Here is a 23498-nt window from a genome sequence, read left to right on the forward strand (position 1 = left end):
TAGTTCCAGACCTAGCCAGGTCCAGATGAATAATCATTGGAGATTAGGCAATAACCGTTTCAGTTCTTTAAGAGATCCCATATCCGATTACCAGTCCTCCCCACTTGGCTTTTATCTATATCTTTAAAGAAGAGAACAGAACTTCTCCATTCCTTCCAATTAGGGGGGGTGGTTTGAACCCAGCTTCTGCACACTTCCCTTTTCGCAAGTAAAATTAGGATAAACACCAACCCTCTTTGATAGAGGTTAAGCTTAGTTGAAGAACACGTGGGGAGTGGGGAAGAAGGCACATCAATATCACTAGCTGATACCCCAAATATGATTAACCGAGGGGTCATTTCAATCGAGGCACCTAGGGAGTTAGATATTGTCTTACCCACTTCTGACCAGAAACCCTGAAGTTTCAGACATGAGGCAAACATATTTTCATCATCTGCCCCTATACCGCCACACCGCTTACACTCTGAAATCACACTACTTCTCTTTATCTTCGCCATCCTTTCTGGGGTCCAATATGCCTTATGAAGAGTGAAGAGATGATTTCTCTTTAATACGGCTACTTTCACCACCGAATACAATGTGGCCAAAGATGTCCGCCAAAGGTTTTCCAACTCACCCTCTGGCAAACATCTGCTCCATTTCCTGTAAAGCGGTTGAGATACTGACTCGACTCTTAACAGTAGATGTTGGTACCATCGGAGACTTTTTTCTTTATGTCAGTCGTTAACAGTAAGTCCTGCTCCAATTGAGTCGGTTCCGGACCCAGGTCTCCCTGACTTTTGAGCCACCCATTAACCTGGAAGAACTTAAATCTAGACAGAGACCCTTGTGTCTTATGATTCCAGAACTCCCAACTCAGTGAAGACTCATCCCTGATTAACTGCCCCCATCTTATTACCATGCTATTTTTAAAGGGCAGTGCCAAACTGTCAAGCAGACACTCCGGGGTCCCTGGAGAGTCCCAAATAGGTGCTAGTGTGCTGTAATAACCAACACCAAGAAAGGATCGTACTTCATACCAGCTAGTGGCAGCAGCTCGTAAGCATTTCAGCCTAACTTTCTTAAAAAGTTTTGGAGCCCCAAACTTGTACAAGAAACCGTTTATTGGGTAGCCTGTCAACATTGCTCTAAACATAGATCCCCTTATTGAGGTGTCTGGGGATAACAGTAACATCCTAGTGTTTTTTAGTAAGTAAGACCAGCAATACAACTGGAGATCGAGAAGGGCCAGGCCACCCACGCCGACCCTCCTCCTCAATTTCTTCCAAGATAACCAAACTCCTTTGCTGGCCCATATAAAGGCTGTAATCTTTGCCTTTAAATTTAAAATAACTTTTTTTATCAAAATACAAAGGGATGCTATCAAATAAAAAAGTAATCTTCGGTAAAATAGACATCCTAACCAAGTTGACTCAACCATAGATAGTAAGCGGCAAATTTCCCCACTTTCTCAAGACAGCCCTAACCACCTTGACCACCTTATCTAAATTTTTAGAGACTAACTCTCCCAAATCTTGTGTTATCATTATACCCAAGTACCTCATCTCTAAAACCTTTCTGGGGCTTCATAATTTTGATTCCAGATCATTAGCTCAGTTTTTCCCTCATTCACTTCATAACCTGTCAAACTCAAAACATCATTACTTCTTTTTGAAGATTTCGGATTGCTGATGTAACATCAGAGGTGAAAACCATCAAATCATCCGCATACAACATGTTTTTCCTATAAAAAACTCCGACCACAAAAGGTCTTATATAGGCATTAGACCTCAAACTTTCTGCGAAGGGTTCAATGTACAGATCAAAAAGAATCGGGGAAAGAGGGCACCCTTGCCCAGTACCTCTGCCTATCTGCACACTCGATGATAGGATGCCATTAACCAGAATTTTTCGCAGTCAGAGCCCTATATATCTTTAGTAGCATCTTGATTAAAGACTCATCAATTCCAAGATGGGTCAAAGTAGCCATGAGATATTTCCAGTTCACTCGATCAAATGCCTTAGCGGCATCCACCGTCACAACTGTCAAGGGAAGATCTGAAGTCGTGGCCAGGTCAAAACTCCTATTAAAGTATGATTAAGATCTCTCATGTTCCTGCCCGGTAGGAAGCCCTTCTGATCCTGATGTATCAACTGACCAGCCACTCTATTCAGACGTCCTGCCAAAATACTAGTAAAAACCTTATAATCACACAATTCAGCAGAGATATCGGTCTGTAAAAATTGACATTCCACAGGATTCTTACCCGGTTTCAACAGTAATGTGATAACCGCCTCATTCCAGGAATATGGGCAAGGAGAACCCTCCAATAATATAGCATTGAACAACTGCACCCAAACTGGAATAATAACTTCTTCTAATGCTGCATAAAGCTAGCTGGGGATCCCATCAGGACCTGCCGGTTTCCCTTTCTTAACTTTTTTAACGGCGGCTAAAATCTCAGAACCAGATATTACTTGACCCAGACGCAGGGCATCCTCACTAGCTAATCTTGGAAGATGCTTCTCTCCCAACCATGCGTTTATAACCCCAACATCTGGGTCCAGGTCTTCCTTATAAAGCTTCTGGTTGAAAGATTTGATTGTGGCGACTATCCCGTGATTATCTTCAACCTCCACACCTATATCCTCGTCGATAACCCTCTTGATATTGTTCTGACGCAACTCCAGTCTGCTCTTCCATGCTAACAATTTTCCACAACTTTCACCAAGTATAATATTCCGCGCTCTGCTATCTTCACACTTCTGTTTGATCTTTACCTCCTGCATAACCCGGAATCTTGTCTGCAGATCTCCTAAATGTTCTAACACAGCCCCCCTAGCTGCCTCACTAACTGTACCTGCCTTTAACACCTCCTCTACCCTCGCCATCTCCCCCTCCAATTCAAGTTGAAGAGACCTCTTGTGCTTCACCCAGTGCACCGCCAGACTGGTTATAGACCCTCTCAACCACGTCTTATATGTATCCCAAACCACGTGAATTGGGGCTGAAGCAATATTACAGTGAAAAAACCCCTGTGACTGCTGTGAAATCTTATACACTAGTTGAGGCAGAACTAACATCCTTCTATCAAATGTCCACCTCCTATCCTCCCATCCTCCCTTCTGCTGAATTTTTAATAATAACTGAATGATCTGATAAATGGATTGGCGTCTGGACCAAGTCTATGACCCTGTCTAAAATTTGGCTCTCCATCAAAAAATTATCCAACCTTGAATAGTGACCATTTTGTTTTTGCTATGGAAAGTATATTTCCTACTTTCCGCCCTTAATTTCTGCAGCACCTCACATAACCCAAAATGTTCCATCATGTCTAGCAAGTAAGATCTCATTTTTGGAGAGTTCATTTGATTTGTATTCTCTCCGAGCACCTATCCAAGCTGTTATCCAATAAAATATTTAGGTTCCCCACAAAAATAATTGGGGCTTTAAAGCCAAGACGGCTATCAAATAATTTGGACAATGGTGTAGTATCATACACATTTGGCCCATAGTAACTAACTACTGTATAAACCGCCTCATAGACTTTTATCTCCGCGATTATCCAGCGCCCTCCTTCATCCACCTTACACCGAACTAAGCTTACCCCAGAATTTGCTTTAATAACCACAGTTACCCCTTTAGAACCACACATCTGATCGGTGGCAATTATGGGCTCCACCCACCCCAGCTTAGAGAAAAGGTCCTTACATTCCTGCCTCAGAAGAGGGGTCTCCTGCAGTATCATTATCTGGGCTTGACTATCTTTTAAATATTGCAAAATTTATCAACGTCTTTTAACAACCTGAAGTCTGTTAACATTCCAACAAAGAATAGCCCATGATTTCCGCATGTTTCTGTCAGACAGACCCATTCAAACCAGGCAGATATCAACTGCGTCCTTCCCCCAAACAACCCACTATACATATCACACCTACTATTGGGCTTCCTACTGATTATCTGAGACATCATCTCACTTGAATAGAGGACATTCAATAAAAAAAAAAAAAAAATTCCCACTGCTCCCCACCTCAAGTGCCCCCACCAGAGAACCCTCCCATCTAATATTAGGCATCTCCTGATGCCCGTTCCACCCACCTCCACCGCAGATTAACTTCACGTCTAGACTTTACATTTAGCTGCTACCCGGGTGCCCTTCCTTGGTTATCTGAGCAATAAAAGTGTCCAAAGCTGCAGGCTCAAGAAAATTATGCACCTTATTTCTCCACATGGCTTTCATTATAGGAGGAAACCTCAGTCGTGCTGTAGCCCTCAGTGTTTCTAAGTGTAGTTTGTGAGCGGCAATCCTCCTTTGCTAACCATTGCCTTTATTGTTTTACTTTAATTTCGCTAGTTGTCTGCCTTAAGTTCATTTGCATTCCTGAGTAAATTTTATGTGGGTTTTGCCTGGTTCTTGTGATGGTGGTGACACAAAAGGTGGACGGAGCACTGAAACATTTCAAACACTCACCCCTGTCACATGGCCGGGTTTAATCCATTGTTCTTTTGCTCACCATGCCACCTCAGTGTGGATCCAGCCTTATGCAAATCAGTCTTGACCCTGTTCTCCATGGGAACAGTCCAGCCCAAACTGCCAGTCCAGGTCCTCCCTAGACTGGAAACAAGCAACCTGGGACCAGTTTCAGGGTATCACCCTTCATCAGCCAAGGTAGCTTGAATCCAGTGGCACAGTAAGCACGGGACCCATGTCTGGGCATACTCTTTCCACTTAGGGCAACTTTAGCAACACAAAAGGATGATACACAGAGTGCTGAAACTTTTCAAACACTCCCCCCCAGTCACAGATCTGGGTTTAATCCATTGTTCTTTTGCTCACCATGCCACTACAATTTGGACACAGTCATATGCAAATCAGTATTGGCCCTATTCTCCATGGGAACAGTCCAGCCTGAACTGCCAGGCCAGGTCCCTGGACTGGAAACAGGCATCCTGGGACCTCGAGATATATAGCATTTCACCACACACTAAAGTTGAATTGCAGTCTTCAATGAAAAAGGTGCATCTGAAAAACCTAAGAAGTAAAGTAATTTTCTAATATTCCAGTTTTCTAATATTTCAGCGGTTTTGGTACTTCTAAATGCTTTGCACTTGTTCCTTTGACAAAACCTGACTACCCAAAGCCGCAGCCAACCAGGGCCGAGTTAAGGCTTTACAAATGAGCCTCACTGGGCCCAAGACAGGTTGGTGAGTGAGGGTATAGGGCCTGAGAGTACTAAGAAAGCTGGAAACGTATGCACTTGATGGAAATAGGTAGAGGCAACAATAATAACGAAAAAAAGCCAAGAATAAAGCTGGAGATCACATATGTTCTTTGAGCGAAGAATTGGCAGTAGCGTAACAAAGGCCCCCACAACCCCTGCAGTGCGGGGGAGGTGGGGTGAGCTCCAGAAGGCCTCCTCAGGCCAGTACCTGGGCCTGAGAGCTCCTGAGTGAGTTTGGACGGGGGCCCCTCTGTGTACTTTGCAGCAGACCTCCTCAAGGTTCGTTACGCCACTGAGAACTGGTTAGTAGAGGCTGGACAGCTGCAATTCTCAGTAAGACAGCTCACGGAATGTGTGTTCTCTGTAGCAAGAGCACACTGTCAGTATCTGTGAACTGATATATGTCACATGATGTGATACTATTTCCTGTGATGTCATCATAATGATAATTAGCATATTTGAAAACTGAAAAATCCTACCGGTTTTGGTCATAGAAAATTGGCAAATATGCAGTAAAGAAAGTCATAAACTTAGGAGTCCCGCTGCTCATGATGACACTTTCTACAACACATTGAGGTGGTTTTCTTGTGGCAGGAAGTGTTTCGTGTTTTACTTTGGCTTCCTTCACGTTTGGCAATGCGCCCCAGGGATGCAGGTTACTGAAAAGGTCATTTGTCTGGGGTGGCATTACCCAGTGCCGAAGTACTATTTTGGACAGGTAGACGAAATAGAACTCTCTCATTTATTACTGCCTTAGGGCTACGTAGTTATACAAAACGGGAGCCATTTGTCGTAGTTACTTTTCACCACATGGTACTAGAGACATCACAAAATAATAATGAACAAAGGATAAATTACATGTTCTGAACCAACCAATACCTAGACTCAAGTGTAACACATTAGCATATCTTTCTAAAACTGAGAAATTGAAAGTTGGGTTTGATTTCTGTTATACAGTTGGAAGATTCTACAGAGCGTAAAGTTGCAAAACTTCTTGAAATTCTGAAGAAAGGAGATCAACATATGTTCGCATCTTTCTGTGATGTGCTTCATGAGGAGGGATTCCAGCATCTAGCTCAGACACTCATTACAGAAATAACCAGACAGGTGCCGTCGTTTTCTACAGGTGAGAAACAGTGTTTAATTTAAAAAAAAAAAAGAAATCACTGCTGCCAAATGCCAGGGCTGTCAAACACCAAAGTAGCCTAGATTTGATTCCACCTCATGTCTCTTTCTTCCACCACCATACACCTCCTATTTCTTTGCGTATCCTTACAGGTTTTTTTCCACGCCTCCTTTGTACCATTGTCACTGTTTTCCCATGTTTCTTTTCCTCCTTTTTTCCCTTTTCCTACCCCTCTCTTTTGTGCTAGGTCAAAGTCTGATGTTGAAAAATAAGCCATGGTTCTCAAAAATGAGTATGATGCCCACCACTTGCATCGATGGCACAAACGGAGCCTTTTTAAGGATGACTGATTTGATTTTTATGAACATCACATAAGTTGTTTGGAAATGTTGCAGGCCTACAAAAATACATTTGAAATTACCATCTTTAGCAGTTTTTCTCTCGGGTCTTTTTGCCAATTTCTTCTTGAAGTGTCACTGAGAACTTATTAGATAACACCAACAGGCCAATTAGATTATCATGCACTGGGCTCGTCCACAAAGCAGGTGGTGTTCACCAGGATGATCCACCTCAACCTGACACTGCTTCAGGTCCTCCCAGGTTCCCGTCTTCCTTCTTTCTCCAGTGCCCCAGAAAATAAGGTAGGGAGTGAGACCAAACTTAGTTACCCAGGTGAGTAAAGGGAGGACAGGGAGTGCCGCTGCCCTCTGCCATAGAGAACCAAGTTTATCAGATGGGAATGACTAGTGACTTCCTGAAAACCAAAAATACATAAACGTATGCTCACATATTTATTTAATTTTGGTTTCTAATATACAGGAAGGGTTGTGTCAAAGACGAGCTGTTGTAATAGAAATAGTATCTCTCCAGGTTTGCTCAATGTCTGACTGTAGGCCACATTACCATGCTGAGGGCTTTCGTAGCAGCTGGAGCTGCCACCACTTGATTAGAAGCAGGGGGGTGATTCTGCTTCCTCACCGCTCCAGCTGAACAAACCTGAACCAGCAGCAGAGTCCACCACCTTATGCAGAGATGGGTGGAGAGGGTCGCAAGCGGTGGTAGGCCAGCTATTGTCTCCACCACTACCGTAGGGATAGTGAAGCCTCAGACCTGACTTTCTTTCAAGGTGGCCTTGGGAGGTCTTCATCTGGATATGTCAGTGAGGTCTTATTGAAATGTACAAGAAGAAGACACACACAGGCTGGACAGACAGATGAATTAAGAGGGAGCATTGCATCATATTAGTGCATTCAAACAGCTCTGAAATACCTGTATACCGTCAAACGAACAGTGCATCCACTGCCCAGTCCTGCAACAACTGAGGCAAGAAATCCCAGGAATGGCAGCTTTCTGTACCCTCAAAGACAGAAAAGAATTTGAAAATAAAAAGAACTACAGCATTAAAGAACACATCCACGAAGATGTTAACAAAACACACTGCAGGTGCACACTGCAAACTATTTTCACAGTTTGGAATTTGTATTGCTAAGTTTCTCAGTAGATAATGCCTTATCCACCTTAAGAACTTGGTGCAAGGTCGACCTGATTCCGCCTCATCCAATTGAATACCTTCACAGGGTGTACCTTACTAGGCACAAACTTTGACGCATGGGGTGATGATTTCTCCTACTTGTCTATGGTGTGGGACTAGAAAGGGAGACCTTTTACATGCTATATGGTCGTGCGGAAAGGTGGAGTCATTTTGAAGGAGGATCTTATCTTGTCTGGGCAGGGTTCTGGGGAGGGCAATCCTCTCCGATCTAAAGTTAGCCCTACTCCACATCACAAAGGACTTTGACTGAGATTAATATAGCCTAGCTCTGCTACGTCCAGGCCTCACTGTGGCCAAGAGAGCTATTGCGCTTACGTGGAAAGCTAGCAACCCTTCCTCTGTGGAGGAGTGGTGTAAGAGTTGTGACTAGTGCATGAGTGTAGAACTATCCATTTACAAGGCTAGGGGATGCCCCAGAGGCACGCTTAGATCAGGAGGAGAAGGACGGATCAAAGAGGGGACTCCATTAGCCCCAGGGCTTTACTGACCACCAGCATAAAATGTGAAGTAGAAACATTCAGGTGCTGATCGATGCTTTTTCAAGATGGAGAGCTTGCTGTGGGATCTCAGGAGGGAGGGATCCCTCAAGAGGAAGCAAGGGGCAACTGAGTGGAATTAATGTGCCATTGTTCTTGTTACTAGTGGTACTCTGTTTTACTATAGCGATGTTTATCTTCTTAAACTCAATTAAATATATTGCAAAAAAAATTGGTGCAAGGTCAGTCAAAGAATAAATACCAGCCACCCATTTCATTAAAATATCTACCATTTTATCAACTGATATCACCCTTCCATGTGATAACTGACTGCATATTCATATGACTATGGATGGAGCAAAACAAAATAACCAGTGAAACATACATGATTCAACAACCTCAGTCCAATTCTGTCAAAAAAAGATCCAAACCCCTGCATCATACTGTGACAAAGGTAAATTGCAAACTGCATTGGCATTTCTGGCTACCAGCACTTTAGAGAATTGGTGGCCAAAGGTGTAAAAACATCAAGGAGCTATTTACCCTGAAGCAAACACTATATCTGACCAGCATGCTGGCTGAATCTGGAGTAGCAGACACAGAGTCGAAACAACCTTAAGGGGACTTTGACTCATGATATCGCACAAGGCCACTGAGTGAATCTGTCTGCATAAGTAGATGCTTGACTGTTGAAACAACTAACTGTCACCAGACCACGACAGGGACATGTAGGGAGTATTGGGACAGACCTCTAATCTGAAAACCACCCATATTGGGTAATAGTGCAATATGGAGGTCATCTAAAATGAATGGATATGTTACCAATTCTCCAAAGGGTTTTTCCTGAATAAAAGGACAAACATCATGATGATTTTCATGCCAAAAGCATAGCATCCCTGCGAGATCGTGGAAAAACCGAATGAAATGAAAAGAACCAACTGAATAGCACTGCATTCCATACCCAGAAGGCGAGGCTGGTTGAAAGTAGATTTTCCTATCGGTGAAGGGAAGTCATGATTCCATTAAGAACCCAGAGGCAGGGGCCATACTTCAATTTTTTTGTACCGAAGTTGCTGCGCTGGCATGCTCCCTCTCCTTGTGAGAGGGAGAAGGCAGGAAAGCACCACACCTACTAAGGTATTGCACCATCCTGCTGTCCCCCCAGTGCTGGTGCACAATCAGGCTGACGAGCACCACACACACACCTTTGCACCATAGTGCAAAAGTGTCTGCGTGACTCTAGCATTTGTTTTGTATTGGAAATGTACCCTTCCAGTACAAAATACTATGCTTAGACAAACATTAAAACGTTTCCCACTTCAGATGCGGGCCGTACAGTGCAGCACACATCCAAAGTGGGAAATGTTAGGAGAAATAAAAACATTTCTTTTTTTTAACCCCTGCTTCAAAGTGATGTTATTTTTTGGTGCCAAACTCTGTCTTCCATTGTTAGTAGATAGGGTACTACATTAAAAATAGTGGGTGGTTGCATGGGAACGCCCATTTACCAACTATGGCACCCCCTCTTGAGGCCCAGTAACATAAATCAGCACTATTATCTACTTTGGGTTACTTTGTTACAAGTGTTGCACTACAAAGAAAATTTAAAAAAACTAATTTTGTTTAAGTTTGCATCACCTTTCTGCTGCAGACCCAAAACAAACTGTTTGTAAATCTAGGCCCTAATGTCACCAACTTAAAAAACACCTTGTTACCCAGAAGGGGGAGTGAGGGGAATTAGAGGGCCGAAGGTATATCGTCCCATGCTCATAGTCAAATAAACAAGTAACTAGGTCGGAGAAAGGAAATACACACATTTCTATCCTTATGCATTGTCTTACAAAACTGAATTAATCAACCGCTGTTCTATAAACCCCACTTTCATCAGTATAACCACATATCTGTCCATATTTCTATCCTTTCACTCTAACTCTTCCTTCCTCTGTGTTTTCACCCATATTTCCATTCTTCCATTCATTCATAGTTTTACTCAATCCTTTCATGCTTCAATCCATCAATTTTTAATTTCACCCTTTTCACCCATGCTTTTATCCTCCACTTATTCATCCTTTCACCCTGACATTCATTCATACACTCTTCCTTCCTTTCGCACTTCCATTCTACTTTTTCCCTTTGCTCCTTTTTACCTTTAATCTTTTTATCATTTCTTTTACCCTTTCTTCTTATTCTCTTTCTTTCTTTCCCATTGCATCTACTTATCTTTTTTCCATCCTCATGTTAACATTCTTTTCTTTCTTACACTTACTCTTCCCATGCTTCTCTCTCTCCCTCTCTGTTTCCCCTATTTTCATCACTTCTCATTTCTGTTTTCCTCCCTGTACATGTAAGCCTAAGGAGAACAGTCCTCTGCCATAATATTCCCTAACAACTTTATGTATGAGCATTTTGTCTGTAAAGGAGCACAGAGAATAGGCTTGCAAATAACTAATTACTGTTTTAGTGAAACAGCTAACCAGCCCATAGGGCCCAGTGGTGCCTGGCTAGGTGGTGGGGTGGGTTCGCAATGTCACTGACCCAGACCTATATCACAGTAACATGTTTTCAGTGAAACCTTTTAGTCAGATCACAGGAGTTTTACCCACAACCTGTTACCATGAGTGAAGCGACAGCATCTTGAATGCATGAGGACAAGTTGCATAAAGGCTTCAAAGCAATTACATCCTGTTACAACTGTCAGGATATCTGGCTATAAAAAGCAAAGGATAACATTCTAGCAACACCTGTTCAAGAACTCTTATCTTCAGTTCTTTGATCATATGTGTCAAACCATCACATATCTTCACAGCATGGTGAAGGCTGGCATGCATGCTACAGCTGGGCAAGTCAGTCGCAACAACGAAACACCTCTGCTGCGCACTGCATGAAGGGGTAAATATTGTTGACCCACTCCCAGAAACCACACCATTTACAGAAACATGGCTCAGCAAAGACTATGCCCCCATGTCACAAAGATATCCCACCAGATTTGCAGGTCATCAACAAAAATCGCGTAGGCACAATTGGAAGAGACCTGGCCCTCATCCATTAAAAAAATCATTCAAAATAACACACATTAAAAACTGCACTACAGACAACTGCAAATCCCCCACTATCAGTTACTCCTCCCCCTTAATATGTAGACTTCCAACGAGCAATGCTAAGCTGTCTTACTAGATACAAATGGCCAGGACCCACCTGGACCATTCAAACCTATACATTCTAAGAGAACTCAAAATATGGACTGACAAAAATAATCTAACCACAACCTCAGGTATGACAACCAGCCTTGAGTCCTTCAACTTCCAACAGGTTATTTCCAGTCCAACACACTCCACTGGTAAATTCACAGTTACAGACAACTCCCTAGTAAGCTGGAGTATACACAACATCATTACCTTCAAGATCAACACACCTATCAATGACAGAACTTCAAAGCCACCAAATAATAACAACAACAAACCGTGATACAGACAATAGAAAAACATAGACATTCACAAACTCATCTCCCATCTTGAAAATCCCAATAAATATCCAACCAAAGATATACACACCTTCTACAACTGGATCCCCAATACACTGGACAAACAGATACCAATAAAGACCACTTCCATCATTGACCACAAAAATATCAACACATGGATTAATGACAACATCAAAAGAATGCAAGCACAGCTCAATATATTAGTTGTAGGCGGAGAAAATCAAGATTTAAACAGACAAAAGCACACCACACCACTATTATAGAAACTACAGAAGAGCCATCAGAACCACAAAAGGCAACACTGCACCACATGCATAACTGAAGCTAACTGGCCTCCTAAAGAACTCCACAGTTCCAAAACACACATACACCACAATCCCAAGACTTATGTAACAAAATCTCCATTTAACTTATCTCAAATATTTGATAGAAGTTTACCCAAAGGAGAACACAGACAACACCACCAGTGGTGGCCCGTCCTTCAGGGCGGAGGGGCCACGCCCCCCCACCTTTTGCCCCTCATGAAGAGTGTCTGTCAGGCTGAACAAAGGTCAGCCTGACAGACACTCTCCGTGTTCAGCTCAGGCAGCCAGGAGCAGACATGCGCAATTTGCGCACACTCATGGCTGCCTGAGCTGAACTTTGCTGGGCTGAGGAGGTCACAGCTCCTATGGGCGTGACCTCCTCAGCTCAGCAAAGGTGCCTCGAGGCCCTCCCCTGGGTGACGAGGAAAGCGTCACCAATTGACACTCTCCCTGGGTGCTTCAGGTTTAAGCCCTGAAGTGCCCTGGGTGAGTGTCAATCAGTGACACTTCGTCACAGAGTGGGGTCAGCAGTCTCACTGGCCCCATCCCACTCTGTGACGAGGCTGGGACTGCTGCCTTCCCTCATTGGCTGAACCCTCCTGGGACCTGGAGGCGGAAGGTAAGTGTGTGTGTGTGTGTGTGTGTGTGTGTGTATGTGTGTGATGTTTTAAATTGAATGTTTGGTGTGCGCGTGCATGTTTGAGTGTTATGAGTGTTGTTAATGGATGTGCATGCGTGTGTGTGTGAAAGAATGAGTGTGTGTGATCTTTTAAAATGAATGTTTGGTGCATGCCTGCATGTTTGAATGATATGAGTGTTGTTAATGGATGTGCATGTGTGTGTGTGTCTGTGTGTGAAAGGATGAGTGTGTGTGTGTTTGTGTGTGTGTCCCGCCCACCCCCCTCCCTCCTAAAGCTGCCGGCCGCCACTAAACATCACACCAATACATGACCCAACATGGAAAGAGACAAAAGCAATTTCCCATCACTACATACCTGCAATACCCACTTAGAAAAAGATTTCAAGAGTATCATCTCAAGCAGACATTCAGGATGACTTTCAGAGTCAAAACCTCCAACGGTTTTTAACTGTATCATTTGTACAACCACATCTAATAACTCATTCATCCTCACCTGTAACAACTATGCAGATGACACCTAAATCATTCTAAAATGGATGGCCCAGAAGACCTCTACAGCTCAAATCTTGATGACTGCCTTCATGCCATAAACACACACATTTTAATAAACGTAAAGCTCAACACCACAAAGTCAGTGATCATGACCTGCAAACAATGGCAAAAATACCAGTCTACCTCCATATGGCTCAAGGAACCAAATGCTCCTGCAGCATCGATGCTCCTCTGGCAACATCAAGAGAAGTCAGATACCTAAGGGTAACCATGGATTCAGACCTGTTTTTTGTGCCACATGTTAACTCCACAAAGAGGGTCTCCTACATAATGAAAGTGATGTGTTACAACTTTCAATACCTTGGATGCCAATGGAAACTGCAAGTCATCCTCACACGTAGAATTTCTGAGGTCGACTGTGCCAACAGCCTACACCCTTTGTGCACACACATTCATTATACGCAAAATAAAACTCATTCAAAATACCGCTACAAGACTTTTCTCCACCTTCACCCAAGAAAATGCATGACTCCAGTCATGCAGTCACTCCACTGGCCAACTATATCAAGGCGCTCAGCACTGTCCACGGAGCCTCCCAGGAGCACTATACCTACAAGGTAATTTCGAGCAATGCAAACAAAACAGGACACTGTGCTCCGGAATTGCACACTTATCATCTTACCACGTTACCATGAGAAATCCAAAGAATGTACTACTTTCTCAGTACAGCTGCCAAATTCTGAAACTCACTACCAGTCAACATTCAAAGCATATAGAAGCATATGTGCACCAGAAGACAGTTGAATTCCTGGCTATTTACAAGAATACCACATCATCCCACATCCCCGGGATAGAACCCGGAATGCCTATTGCACCTTCAAGATCAAGTTCAATCTTCAATTTACAACCCACAGAAGGGGACTGACCCAAACAGCAAACTACTTTCTACATGCAGATAAAGTAAAAGAGCCAACCTATGGTTCAGCCGGGTATTATATGGTTATGTCACTTTTTATATAACATTTGTGGCCTGCACTTCTGGTAATACTATAATACTCAGCAGTCAGCAGCCAATTGTAACTTATACTTCTTACACTCACATGACACATATCTGCTACAGGGCTTGTCCATCACTAGTACAACTTCAAGCTAATATATTAGCAATCACCAAGCAAACTGGGATAACTGTAATGATGGAATAACTGTAGTGATCTATGACATACTGCTGTTCAATCTAAGGACTTTTATCTAGTCCTTCACTGCAGTTCCTAATTAACTCTACGCTATAACCGCTTCTTTACACCTCATAATAACATTCATATTTGGAATGATAGTAACTAAACACGTCCTAGCAGATCTCTGAAATGTTTTCTCCTGCCAACCATGTACGCTCAAGACCAAAACCATAAAAACAGTTTCAGGATGCAGTAATTAGCTTAGTAGACTGTGATCATAGGAAATACAATCAAGGGACCTGAAGAGCTTCTTAAAGATGCCAGCACCATAAACTGTGCATTTATAGTTCACACCTCCTCTGCCACCACACTGCTAAGCACTGCATCCCAGAACATGTGACCCGCACCTGTGGTTATCACCCACGACATGGAAACTCTTCACACGCAGGATTACAAAACAAAAACAACACCCTTCCAAACACTTACTCTACAATATGTAGCTTGCAGCCCAAGTAGGAAAGTGCTTCGATGCCTCACATAGGAGAAGTAAGTGCCATATAGATGATCCTATATGATACGATGCAAGAGAAAGGGACGAGATGGAAATAATGGATTAGCAATGCCCTGTTTCACACTAGAGTTGCTACCAATGTATAAGGAGAATTAACAATTAGTCTATTTTTTATTTAATATGTTAGCAGAGTTTGCACAAATAACAACAAGCAAAACATCTTTAGTAATTTTATGTGCTTCATTCATGGAGCACTGGTGCACCATTTGTGAAGGCCCCTTGTGCTAAATGTGCTATACAGATGTTTTTAGTGTGATTAGTTCTGCCACTTATGGTGGGTCTGCAACATTTGTTGACTGCACAAATTACCTCTTCATCCATTCCTCGTCCCATTACTTACTCTATGCATTTCCAAGGAGAATCCTCACTCCTGTCAACCCTATCAGGCACCCCTTAGAAAACAAATCAAGAAAATAACCATATCCTTCTAACTATTAAAGGTTAACAAGACTTCCAGTCTTCCTGTTCTTTTTTGTGTGCACTCCTCGAGTACACCCTTCACAGTGCTAGGTGTAGTGTCTCATGAGTTAGAGATGGTGGGACCCTTTTGGTTCCTGACAGACTCCGTAGAACTGTGATGTAAGTGTTTGGATGTGGTGAATAGAATTCATGATTTAGAATGTTGAGTTTGCAGTTACACGCTGAGGAATTAGGACATGTAATATCAAGCTCTATGTGAGGCATAATAATTTTAAAAGTACCGAGGCTGGGGAGGACACTACAACTGAGGGTTTGCCGTGGTCCAACAAACTGCTTGTGCGTGCCACATACGCCTCAGTTGAAGTGAAGATTGACAATCGACGTATACGGAGTCACAGCACCACTCCAGCCAGTGCAAAGCTTTTGAAGAAGAAGACCTTACTGAGAAATTTGTGTATTATCAGTCAGAAACCTGCTAGGGAGACTGTGAAAAAGGGAATTGCATCGGAAAGCACTACAGAGCCATACACCATAAGGAACAATAACTCCAAGTGACAATCAAGTACAGCAAAGCGCTAAACGGCAGTGATAACCAAGTGCAAGGAAGAATTAAAAGAGAAATAGCCAGATACAGAGGAACATTAAAGATAGTGGGAACCAGGTACAATACAGAATATAAAAAGTGGTGATGAACACCCGAAAGAGCTAAAACAAACACTTACTGTAAAAGAGGCCATATGATCTCAGATCAGCAGCGATGACCCTGATGCAAGCATGTCTCAGAGTCTTAGAGATGGCTTGAATGGAATGAGTTCCAGCGGGCAGCCAGCATCGCCAGAGTGGGCTCTGCTCTCGACAACAGAATAGTCCACCGGTTATAACGCCCCCGTTTTCTTGAAACTTCCACTTCCATTCAATACCACAAACAAGCAGAATATTGGCACCAGATGGACTGCCTGGATAGGAACTTTTGATGATTTCATTGATGCACTGGAATAAGCAGATGACAAAAAGATTATCAAATATCTGAAGAATCTTGCACGTGAAGGGGTAAAAGAAGTAATAACGAAAATACCACATGCTGATGAAGTTTCCTACCGTCTGTCAGGAAAACTATTGCCAGTGTTGTTAAGTTCTTCCCTCAGCAAAAACGATTCCCCTTTTCCTTGTACCCACATTGGTTGCAGCGGCATCCTCACTCCCAATGTGGCCGCAAATCTTTGTGAGGTCAGCACTCTAGTGTTTCTACCATAGTCTTGTGCTGAAGCTTCCCTCTAGCTGTTTCTCTCTGGGAGCTGTGCACTTCAACTATCATCCTGAGGAGAATGAGCCGTGTTCCTGAGGCGCTTCGTTTCATAGAGAGTTCTTCCAGTTTTGAGTAATTAATTCTTCTTGTTAATGTGTGCACACCAGCTACTTTTTCCCTTCTGGAGAAGCTGAATTTCTTCCAACAACTGGCTATCGGCATTCTGAGGGGAATTCGTTTTGGCTTAACAGAACTTCAAGCAACTGCAGTAAGGAATCTTTTTGTATCATTTCCAGACTTGCCAATATATATATGTGCATATATATTCAAAAACTCTTTGCCTTGCAGACTTGCCAGTCTTAGAGACAAACCTCAGTGCTCAGACTAATTCCTAGAGACTGTGATTGAGAAAACTGAACCTTGAGAAAGAGTTTTCGTTTCCTGTAAAAGACATTAGTAGATTGTATATTTGTGAACCTTTGAACTGTTCTCCAGAGAAACGTCGATACCTCTGACTCCTGGAGAAAATAATATATTAAGTTAACATTGTTCTCTTAGACAGGGGCTAGTCTCTCAAAAGAGCCAGATTAGGAGAACGATAGAATTAGGTGAATGTGAATGGCTGAACAGTTGAATGTACAGTAGGAATGTACTTAATTATGCTCTTATCACCCGACTGCAGGTCCTTCCTTTAAAGAAATCCCAATAAGAAGAAAGGTGCAGGTTACAGAAGCACACACTGAATATCCTCTCTTCAAGTCGGAAACACAAGCTGGAACTGGATCTGGAGGCGGTCTCTCTTTTTCTGTTCCTATTCCCCCCTAGCGGATGCAGAGTTCAGATAAACAGTAAAGTCTGAGCACGCATCTGTTAGAGGGAGTTGGATAAAAGGCATCTGCTCCTGTAGAAGTTTGATTTAATGGGTAATCTCCTGACAGATTGAAGTGCCTAGAAAATACTTATTTCCACACGAGCAGAGTGGCTGAAGGTTTAGATTTTAATGCCTTGGCGGCACTTATGGATGAAATGCAAAAAAACTTTAACCCTTGCCCAGAAGAAAACAAAAACTTGAGAGAGGGAATAAAAAGATCCTATGTTGAGACCCAACAGCTCATGGCCAAATTAAATAACTTAACTTCTGGGAATACCGCTGGGACTAGTGGGGTTTCAGGTAAATCCTTCCCTATCTCTACCTCAGAAATATCCATACAAGTCATTCATTCCATCTCCCCTATCATTCCCCTGGCCTCACCTGAAGGTTTTAGTGGAGATCCTTACAAGGCGCAGATATATTTAACCCAGTGCTCCTTACACTTCCTTTGTCGACCTGTTATTTCTACAGAGGATCAGTCAGAAACAGCGTTCATTTTGTCTTATTTGAGTGGAGATGTGGCTTCATGGTCCATGCCTTTGGTGTCACGAAATGACCCTATATTATATGATTTTGAAGTTTTTAAAACCGAATTCCTTCGAATTTTTGACCGCAGAACAATTTCCCAAGCCACAGATAATGAATTACTAGACTTGAATCAAGGAAATAGGGATTTAATCTCTTATCTAGCCCAATACAACAAATTAATTGTGGAGACTGGTAGGCCCGAGAGCAAAAGGGTTGTGTTTTTTTTACTGAGGTTTACGAGAAGAACTAAAAGATGTGCTAGCCCAGATTCCAGATCTACCTATGATGTGTCAAAATTAATTGATTTAGTCTTACAGATTGATCAGCGTCTGTTTGAAAGAAAAGCTGAGAGAAAGAGAGAATTTTGTCTTATCCCACCATGCTTCGACAGGAGTAAAGTGGAAAGTATCAAGACCTTCGAGACACACTCTTCGAAAGAGCCAATGCAAATCAGCAGTGTTAGAGGTTCCCTGTCTAAAGAGGAAAAGGACAAGGGAAGAGCTAAGAATCTATGTCTCTATTATGGGTTGTCTGGGCATTTTGTAAGAGAATGCCCAAAGAAGCTTAAAAGAGATAATTCAGGAAAAGAGAAAACTCATTCTACTAAGAGAGTAATCCTGGTTGACTCACCAACCAGCCCCTGAATCCCAATTAGTGGCAAACACCTTACAGGCTGCTTCCCCTCATCTAACCATCTCCTTTGACCTCATCTTCAGAGAAAAGAAGCTGCAGGAGGTTTCAGTGATGATTGACTCAGGAGCTATGGGAAATTTCTGTGACATCCAGTATGCCACAAAAATGGGAATACATTTTGTCAAAAAAAGAATTGCAGAGCCTTTTAGTGCGGTGGATGGAACAACCCTGTCTTCAGGCCCTATCACAGATGAAACTGAACCTATAGTTCTGAAAGATCATCTAGGACACCAAGAAAAGATATCTTTCAATCTCATAGATGCTCCTCAATTTTAGCTGATCTTGGGTTTACTGTGGCTTACGGAGCACAACCCTGAAATTAATTGGGAAAAGAGGACTGTCCAATTAAATTCAAGCTACTGTCGGAAACATTGTTATGGCCCTCAAGAAATAAGTAGTGCACCATCTCCCACTCATGTTTTAGCTACTAAATCGAATGTGGTTTGTGCTCTGGAAAAGGTTGTCATTCCCCCAGAATATAAAGAATTGTCTGCAGTGTTTGACCAAGCAGAGTCAGAGAAGCTACCTCCCCGCAGAACTTATGATTGCAGGATCGAACTTGAGCCAGGTGTGAATCTACCTTGAAGTAGAATCTATGCCCTTACTGAAAAGGAGAACAAGTTCCTAAAAGAATATTTGGCAAACATTTTTACTCGTCCCTTGCAATCCCCAGTCTCTTCCCCTCTTTTTTTCCTCCCAAATAAGAAGAATGATGAGTTAAGAACTTGTATCGATTATAGAGCGTTAAATCAAGTTACGGTGAAGAATCAATATCCCCTGCCCTTGATTTCAGTACTGCTAGATTAGGTAAAAGATGCTAAAATCTACACCAAACTAGATCTTCGCGGAGTGTACCATTTAATTCGAGTTGCTAAGGGAGACGAATGGAAAACGGCCTTACGCACCCGGTTTGGTCTATACGAGTACCAAGTGAGATGCCTTATGGGCTATGTAACGTGCCGGCCGCTTTCCAGCACTTTGTGAACGATGTACTGAGAGAGTTTTTAGATCAATTTGTAGTAGTCTACATTTATGATATTTTAATCTTCTCCCAGAATTTGCAAGACCATGTAGATCACATGAGAGCAGTTCTAAAGAAATTGTTGGAAAATAACATATATGAGAAGTTGCAAAAGTGTGCCTTTCATGCAAAGGAAGTAGAATTCTTGGAATTCGTCTTATTGGAAAATGGAGTTTCCATGGATCATGCTAAAATTCAAACAATCCTGAATTGGCCTTCTCCTAAAACAGTGAAGGAGGTGCAAAGTTTTATCGGCTTTACCAATGTTTAACACCGGTTTATAAAAAAAGTTTTCTGAAAAGGTGGTCCCAATTACAAAACGTTTGATAAAAGGAGTACCCTTTCATTGGTCAACTGATGCTGAAGAATCTTTTGAGTTCCTCAAAAGAGCCTTTATGACAGCCCCGATCCTTCTCCATCCGTTTTGAGTCAGTTTCCATTGTTGTTTCATGGATTAAGAAAACTTAAGACCACGAAAGTACAACTGCATATTATTTAGGCTGTTTGTGCTGTTGCTCAAAGACAATGTTGAATTGCTTTTCATGTACAGGAAGCTGTTGAAAAAGAACTTGGTCCTTACTAAAATATTATATAATTGAGCAATCTACTGGCCCAACACCATGGGTTACCTTTAGTGGTAATACCCAAAAAGGACCATGAAGGAGTTGTACGCATCTGTGTTGCTATGCGTCAAGCTATCAAGGTAATTGAAAGAGAATAATGTTGAGGTCCACACATTGTTGACATGATCGCACAGCTAAAAGATGCCAAAATCTTGATCTGAACAAGGGGTATCAATTGAAACTTGAAGAAAATTCTAGGTACTTTTTACACTCACACTCCACTCACATTGGTTTTTCACTTATAAAAGACTAAGGGCCAGATGTAGCAAACGTTTGCGACTCGCAAACGGGCCGATTCGCAATTTGCGACAGTGCAAAATCGGAAATGGGATGCAAAAAGCCCATTTCCGACTCGCAAAAAGCGATGGGACCCGTTTGCGAGTCGCATCCGTTGCGACCCCATTTTGCGACCCGCAAATTGCAAGTCGCAATTTGCGAGTCGCAAACCTTATGCAATTGCAACTCGCAAATTGCAACTAGTCGCAAAAAGCCCAGTTTGCAAGTCGCATTTACCACTAACTCAGAGCAGGTGGTAACCATTACCAAAGTATAATAGGAGACCCAGAAGGCATCTGGGTCACTCAAGATGGCGGACATATACCTGATAGCAGTGAGGAGGAGAGTCTACGCAGCCCAGCAGAGGAGGAGGAGGGGCAACAGACAGGAGAAGATATATAGAACAAGGCAGACCCTTTTCCAGCAAACTGAAGAGGAGATCTATGATAAATACCGCCTTAGCAGCGCTGCCATTCTAGAATTAATAGATTTACTAAAACCACAGCTAGAACACAAGACTCTGCGTGGCTGCGCCATCCCTACGCATGTGCAAGTACTATGCGCACTGCACCTCTTGGCCTCAGGGAGCTATCAGGGGGTCATTGCCGTGGCAGGTGGGGTATCCCAAAGTGCAGTGTCAAGGTTCCTCAGGGCATTCCTAGATGCCTTAGTAGCGCACAGGTCTCAGTTCATATACTTACCAAGGAATGAGGCAGAAATTAACAGCACGAAGCTGGACTTTTACCGCATTGCCCACTTCCCCCATGTCATTGGATGTGTAGATGGGACACACATTCAAATATGCCCCCCCGCTAATCTGGAACATATTTTCCGCAACAGAAAGTGTACCCACTCACTCAACATACAGGTTGTTTGTGATGCCCATTACGTCATCACGGACATCGTAGCTAAGTTTCCAGGCAGTACCCATGACTCATACATTTTTAGACATAGTGGGATACATCAACGCCTGGAACGTGGGGAGTTTGGAGACGGATACCTCCTAGGTAGAGCTGCATACACCTTGCAGACATACACACAGGTCACTGTGCACGACTATCTGGACTTACTAACAGTGTACTTTTGTGCCCAACAGGTGACAGTGCATATGCTCTAAGGCCATGGATCATGACTCCATTTTTAACACCCAGCAATGATTCAGAGAGGCAATACAACAGTGCGCATAAGAGGACCAGGAACCTCATAGAGCGCACCTTCGGACTCCTGAAGGCAAGATTCCGATGCCTCCACCGCAGCGGAGGCGCCCTCCAATACACCCCCATTACCGCTTTCAAAATTGTGGTCGCATGCGCCATCCTCCACAACATAGCCACCCGACGTGGGCTACCTCTCACCCCTGCAGACCCAGATCCTGATGATGAAGAGCAAGAACGACCACATCGCCATCATGGGGATAGGAGTCTAGCTAATCAAGGCAGACTGAGACGGGACCACATTGCAACGCAATATTCTGGACGGTACGTGTCAACTCCCACCTAACTCACCTATTAACCATTTGTTAAGTGGAACAAACATAACTGTTTTATTAATGTCATGAAGAAACTATATACAAGTTGAAATTGTCCATGGGCAGGAAAATGCCAACCAGTCATGTGGCACATTAACGCCATGTGCCACATGAATCTGTCCTGGCTGTTATCTATGATCTCCTGCCCCTCCTGCCAGCCTGGCTGGTCCCTGCTGCGTCCATGGTGCTGTGCCTACCACTCCTCAGCACCCTACTGTGAGTGGCAGAGACACTGCTCACTGTTGAGCCCTCCTCCCAGGTGTATTTGTTAACTTCCTGGCTGTGATGTCATCATCATGTGCCAGGAAGTGTTTCCAGGGTGTTCTGGTATGCTTTCTGGAGTGTTCTGCTGCATATGCAAGCAATTTTGAAGGTATTCGCAATTTGCGACACCCACTCGCTAATTGCGAGTTCGTTTTTGCACACTCGCAAACAGCGACCTCGCAAACTGCGGACTCGCACACAGCGTTGCGAGTCCGGCTGCGAGTCGCAAAATCGGATCGCTTTTTTTTCTGGCATTCCAATTTGCGACTCGCATTTTGCGAGTCGGATCAACTCGCAAAATGCGAGTCGCAATTTTTATTTTTGCTACATCTGGCCCTAAGGGCCTAATACTATTTTGACGGATGGAATACTCCATCACATATGTGACAAATGTTCTGTCCACCGTATTACGTTATCCATAGAATATATTTGGATCGTAATACGGCGGGCCAGATATCCGTCACATTTAGGACGAAGTAATCCCATCCACCAAGATCATAATCAGGCCCTAAGTTTCATTGTGTCATCAGCTGCAGAACTTTTTCAAGATGTCATTGGACATATAATACAGCCTGTCACGAATGCCATATTTTCTCTGGTGGAGGACTGACTCCAGATCCGGTTAAAGTACAGGCATTGTCAGCCACCTGTCCCCCACAAGATGTTACCATGTTACATTCTTTTCTTGGCATGGCCAGTTACTCTTCTAGGTACATACGTGACTTTGCCACAGTAAGTGCTCCCTTAAGAAAGTTAATAAAGTTAAATGCTTCATTTCACTGGTCACCTGAGCCTGAACAAAGCTTCAAGAAAATCAAACATGCAATGGAGAATGCCACCAAAAAACCTACTTTGATTCGAAGCTTCATACAGAGTTTGTTGTTGACGTAAGCCTGGTCAGGTTAGGTTTGATTCTTGCCCAACATAGTGGACACACAAATGCTAAAAGACGTACTGTGACATAAGCTAGCAGAAGTCTGTCACAGACTGAACGTGCCTATTCACAAC

The 23498-nt window shown here is 43.0% G+C and overlaps 1 protein-coding gene across 1 annotated transcript in view; it reads left to right on the forward strand.

Moving 5' to 3' along the window:
• LOC138264479 (uncharacterized) overlaps window positions 1-23498 on the forward strand; it is a 182715-nt gene that overhangs the window by 61767 nt on the left and 97450 nt on the right. Inside the window, exon 3 of the mRNA XM_069212585.1 lies at window positions 6160-6328. Coding sequence (XP_069068686.1) covers window positions 6160-6328 — 169 coding nt within the window. The remainder of the gene's footprint in view (window positions 1-6159; window positions 6329-23498) is intronic.

Source organism: Pleurodeles waltl, chromosome 1_1 (assembly GCF_031143425.1).
Source record: "Pleurodeles waltl isolate 20211129_DDA chromosome 1_1, aPleWal1.hap1.20221129, whole genome shotgun sequence".
Classification (NCBI taxonomy): Eukaryota; Metazoa; Chordata; class Amphibia; order Caudata; family Salamandridae; genus Pleurodeles; species Pleurodeles waltl.